The sequence below is a fragment of the Propithecus coquereli genome, unplaced genomic scaffold, assembly GCF_000956105.1.
Source record: "Propithecus coquereli isolate 6110/MARCELLA unplaced genomic scaffold, Pcoq_1.0 Scaffold479, whole genome shotgun sequence".
Taxonomy (NCBI): Eukaryota; Metazoa; Chordata; class Mammalia; order Primates; family Indriidae; genus Propithecus; species Propithecus coquereli.
This window is the reverse complement of record NW_012150607.1, coordinates 807,751-813,172: the sequence shown is the minus strand read 5'-3', so window position 1 is coordinate 813,172 and position 5,422 is coordinate 807,751. Positions and strand designations below refer to the sequence as shown.

General features: G+C 38.5%; 1 protein-coding gene across 1 annotated transcript in view; it reads left to right on the top strand.

The window, feature by feature from the left end:
- The window catches only part of LOC105819294 (transmembrane protease serine 11E-like), a 52,316-nt gene that overhangs the window by 27,797 nt on the left and 19,097 nt on the right, over positions 1-5,422 (top strand). The window contains exons 2-3 of the mRNA XM_012655498.1: positions 646-770; positions 5,090-5,270. Coding sequence (XP_012510952.1) covers positions 646-770; positions 5,090-5,270 — 306 coding nt within the window. The remainder of the gene's footprint in view (positions 1-645; positions 771-5,089; positions 5,271-5,422) is intronic.

Here is a 5,422-nt window from a genome sequence, read left to right as displayed (position 1 = left end):
AAATGTTTGTACCCTCATAATATCCTGAAATAAAAATAAAAAAAAATTGTGAAAAGATTAAATAAAAATTCAAAAAAGGAAAAAAAACTCGGGTGCTTTAAAAGGGGGCCTCTGATTATCTCTTATGTGTATCCTCAAAGTTTGGTTTGGAATAATCAGAAAAAGAATAGAATTCAGAACTCTACCTGGAACCAGATATGATTCGAGCTATAATACATTCCACAGGCCATTGAAGATTCCAAGGTGTTAGAATCGCCTCCAAACATTTCTGTAGCTCCTACAGTGCCTAACTCTGTATCAAGTCCATAGCAGGCTCAGCAAGTGATAACTAACTCTTACATTGCGCTTTCTACATTCAAGCACTTTACACAGAACACTTTACTTAGCCCTCACAATAATCCTATCATTATCATCTTCCTTTTATGGATGAAGGAAACCGAGGCACGGAGAAGTCAAGTTTCTTGCCCAAGGTCAGACAGCCACAGCCAGGATTGGCTTGAGCAGCCTGGGACCAGGGTGTGTTCCAAATCAAGATAGTACACTACCATCTAAGTGAATGTTCATTCCCCAGAAATATCTGTTTTGCCTATGGAGTGGATGCGGTGTGAGCTCTGATATAATCCATCTATTTACTTTCCTCCGTAGGCCAGCTGTGGTGAGGGATAGGAGAAGAGTGTGTTTGGAGCCCTGGGTTATTGGCCTCATCACCTTTATATCCCTGATTGTCTTGGCAGTGTGCATCGGACTCATTGTTCATTATGTGAGATACAGTAAGTATGAGCTGCTCTGGTGTCCTGTAATTTACTGCAAATATACTTCCTGCTGTACCTTCCTGTTTTGATTTGCTTCTGGCTTGTTTATTCATCACTGTGATTCATTTGCATAGCTGGTACAAAGAACTCTCTGTCTGCTTTGTCTCTTATTTAATCCTTATTTAATCTCTTATTTAATCTTATTTAATAAGCCAAGGAGGATTCTTTCTTCTGCCTTTGATGTTGCATTGCTTTCTGCTGGGAATAACAGCATGCTAGTTTTCATATTCATTAATAAGCAATAATCAAGTGGTAAATAGGAGAAAACCATAGGATAGCTAGAACCTAATGTCTTGAGTTGTTTGAGGTCACAGGGCAATCACCTTGATTTAAAATAATGCCAACTCATTGAAATCCTGACATTCCCATAAATCAATTCCACAATCGAGGATCACAGAGAACTAGGCTCTCTTCTGTATTAGTAAGTTGGAAAAATGCTCACGGTGACATATTATTGAATAAGTGCCTGTTTCTGTTATTTAAAGCTCATCTCTGGATACGTTGTCAGTGATTAAAGAGGATAGGATATGCTGAGGAGGTTAATTATAACAAGGTTCACTCTGAGGTTATCAGGTACTTCACTGCTGGATGAATTGCTAGTTGCTATGTTATTAGAAAGGTCTCCGGGGTACTTCAGGACTGTTCTTCTAGGGTATAACAAAGCTTCTGAAGTTTCCTTCTATGCTGCCTCCCTCTCTAATTAGTTAACTCAACTATGACCTGCTAGTTTAATATCTCCCTCTGTGACTAGATTATATTTTGATGTTCAAGGCCCTGTAACCGTAGAAACTAATCACTTGATTCTAATTTAATTGGGAGTTTGCTGGAGTTGTTTTCCTGTAAAGAGAAAGGATGATCCATAAACTGATTATCTTCCTCCACTATCCTTAAAAGTTCAATCCCAATTTCCGAAGCAAGGTGGATTATTCTTGGGTAGTTTGAAAAAAGCTATTTAAAGCAAAGATTTTTTTTTTTTTTTTTTGGGTAGAATTAGCTCACATGCTGGTCTTTAAATCTGAGGTATCTGCATTTTGATAACAGATTTTTCTGGAGTATGCTTTTAATAAAAAAGAATTGCTGAAATAACCTTACATTTATACAGTTGTTGAGTATATTGAGTCTCATTATGTTTTAAGCATCATTACAGCTGCCTAGGACTATGTTTTACTCAATTCTGTATTTCCAGAACTTAGCAGAATTCTGGCACCTATTAGGTTTTTGTTGTTGTTTACTAAAAGCTTTATTTGAGTTAAAGATAGAAAACAATATACTTTTGTGATTTATTATGCAAATTATGTCAATCTAAAATAGTTTACAGTAATTCCTTTTATGTATATTTCATATTTTCCTTTCCAACATTTTTATACATAAGGAATAAAGCTAATCATTTATGAAGTTTAACAATAATCAGAAGATATTTTCCAATGTTTATTGAATACTGGATGATATAAATGAATGAGTCATACTTATGATTATTGTCTTGGGGCATACTTTGGCTTGTCTGACTTCACAAGGAATTCCTAATATTGCTAGCGGTCTGATGATCTCAGTGAAAGAAAATGTTCCTGACTATTTTTCCTTTGCCTCTTCCCAAGCCAAGTTTTGTAAAGTTCATACATCTTACTCATATGTGTACAGTGAAAACCTGACAGGATTTTTCCAGTAACCCGTTCTTGGATCCTGTTGTGAGGACCAGTTGAGTAATACGGAACACACAACTTCTACTGCCTACACCGCACACCTGAACAAACAGCGATTGCTGTGATGTGTGTTTCCGTCTAATATTTGTGACCTGTCCTCTGTTTTGGGGAGGTAAGAAGCACATGAGCAATTAGGAGCCAGCATGCCAAAATAACCAAACAAATCTGTCACAGAGATAGATACAGATGAAGGTAATTGGATTTGGCCAAAACATCATTTTGACTCTCATTTCATAAAGCCTGGGATAGCACAGAATTCTATGTCGACACATAGGGCCTTGGGGCTGCATTTCTGCCCCTCTGTGATTTGGATGTCAGAAGGTGAATCTGGTATGAGCAACATCATTGCAGGTTATAGAATCACAAACCTGTTGGAAAATTATCAACAAACTCACATTCATCCTTATTTATTTTACTTTTCTGTTAGTATCTCCAATAATATTTTTCAATAACTATACATATTATATATTTCTGGCTGCTGGGAATATGTTTTAACACTTAGTGGCCTGTTTAAGTTTATAGAGCAAAGTAAAATATTGAGTATAAATCATAAGTTGTTAATCTGGTTGAGCTATATGAAATTGCCAATATTCGACCATTTTTGACCTATACTGATGGCAATTTCAAATGAATTGATATAATAATTTAAAAAACCAGAACTAAGGGTAGAAAAGTGTCTATTATCCTCCTCTCTAGAACTTTCCTAGTTACCATGTGATTAGATACCAACAGCATCAGCATCACCTGGGAACTTGTTAGAAAGGCAAAATCTGGGGTCCACATTGAGACCCAATGTAACAGAATCTACATTTGAACAGGCTCCCCAGGTCGTTCATTTGCACGTTAAATTTGAGAAGCGGCATTCTATAACAATGGATGCAACCATACAGAAAGTCATAGTTAACCATCAGATAGATGTTAAAAAATGCAAATGTAATAGAACAGTCATTTGCAAAGATGGTTATGAGTTAGTTTTCAATATTTCAATAAATTTAAAACCTTATTTGAAATGTTATATATTGCCAGGGTCCTGCCTGCATTTTATGTCACCCTGGCCGTTCAGGGCAAGGGAGGTGAGAAAAGATGGAAGCAGGGCAAAATCTTCCTAGTTCCTCACCTAGGTCCCTACTGCTCAGGTTACCCTTGAACTTTCAGTGTCTCCAGGCTGCCACCCATCTCTTTTATTCATCACCAGCCCCTCCCTAGGCCTTGTTAGAGTCTGACAGCAACTTTCCTCTTTTCCCACCAAATCCTCTGGCCTCTGGATGTCCAGGGTGCTCTTTTGAAATTTACCGGTAATTTTTTGCATACCTTTTATATAACAAAAGACTTCTCCTATAGCTTCAGTCAGTGGGCTTTGGTTTTGTGTGTGTGTGTGTGTTTTTTCCCCATCCCATGAAGCAATACATAAAAGAAGTCTGTGCTTTGGAAGTTAGGCCTTGGCTGGAAGCTCAACTCTCTTTTTTTGGGCTATGCCGTGTTGGGGTTAGCCAAGTTATTTACATTTCTGAGAATGTAGTTTGTTAAATGTGGATAATACTGCCTTCCCATAGGGCTCTTGTGATTTAAAGGAGTTATGTGAATATACCTGGGACGCTGGTGCTCAGTGTTAGTTTCCTTTTCTTCTGGGGTTTAGGTGAAGAGGGAAAGAATGAGAAGGTAGAGAGATTAAGATTGGATGAGCCACGCTCCATCTTCCTGTAATAACCGCGTACAACTGTCTTGATCACCAGTGTATTCCTAATGATTGGCGCAGTGTCACTGCCAGAAAAGTAGCGTTCATATCTGGTGAATGAATAAATGAATCTTCTGATGGCTCTGTTCTTGTTTCAAGAATAGGAGGGTAGAGGATAGAAGTACGTAGCATTAACTCTTCAGCAGGCCAAAACTGGGTTGCTTAAACTGAATGCAGAGAGTGGAGACGGTGGCTAAGGAGCAGACAAGCCAACCCCTGAGGTCGGTGGCAAAAAATAAACGCAGTAACAGGGAAGCCTGGTGAAACGACACAGTGTCCCTGGAATTTATGCCAGGTGGCAGATCTAGCTCCTGAAACTTCTACTTACTGAAGCCCTAGCATTTTAATTACTACCTTCATCTCCCTCCTTTGCCAAAATAAATTTTCTCATACTGGAATCCTAGTGGCCAGAATTGATGTGTAGTTGACTGAAGAGGGAAATCTACTTTTGTAATATAAAAATGCAGTCACCCTTGGGAAGCTTCTGAATCCATCCCTGTTTGTGCGCTCGGGTAGCGTGAGCTGCTATCCCTGTGGCTTATTCAGGAATGGATAACACGTGAGTAATCAGCCCACAGCTCCCCTGCAGCATTTGAGCAATGCTGCAGGAACACCAGGCATTTCTCATAGATTTTATACCCTAAATTACATGATGATGAATATTGTTATCCTTTATCTTGAGGTAACTATGAAGCCTGGGTCAGGATGATGAAGATGATGACCTGGGCTGGGAGTGTTCCTTCTTGTCTCGATATTTCTAGCAACCACCAAATAGAGAAATAATGATGCTTTACACATATCTGATAAAAATTATGATGAGATTTTTGTCCCTTTCCTTGTAGATCAAAGGAAGACCTATAATTACTATAGCACGTTGTCATTCACAAGTGACAAGCTGTATGCTGACTTTGGAAGAGAGGCTTCTAAAAATTTTACAGAAATGAGCCACAGACTTGAGTCAATGGTAAGCAATTTTCCCTCTACTTCCAGGACATTTGCTGTCACTTTTTACCATAGTTTTTAGTGTCCTAGCATCTAAAACATCCATCCAACTTATCCTTGTGTATCTTTGCAAAATGGAACGAGGCCCTATCTAAGGGATGTAAAACAAAACTGACAATACATGGCTTAGAAGAGTATGCCTTGCAAGGCTGAATGAAGGCACTTTAGCCATT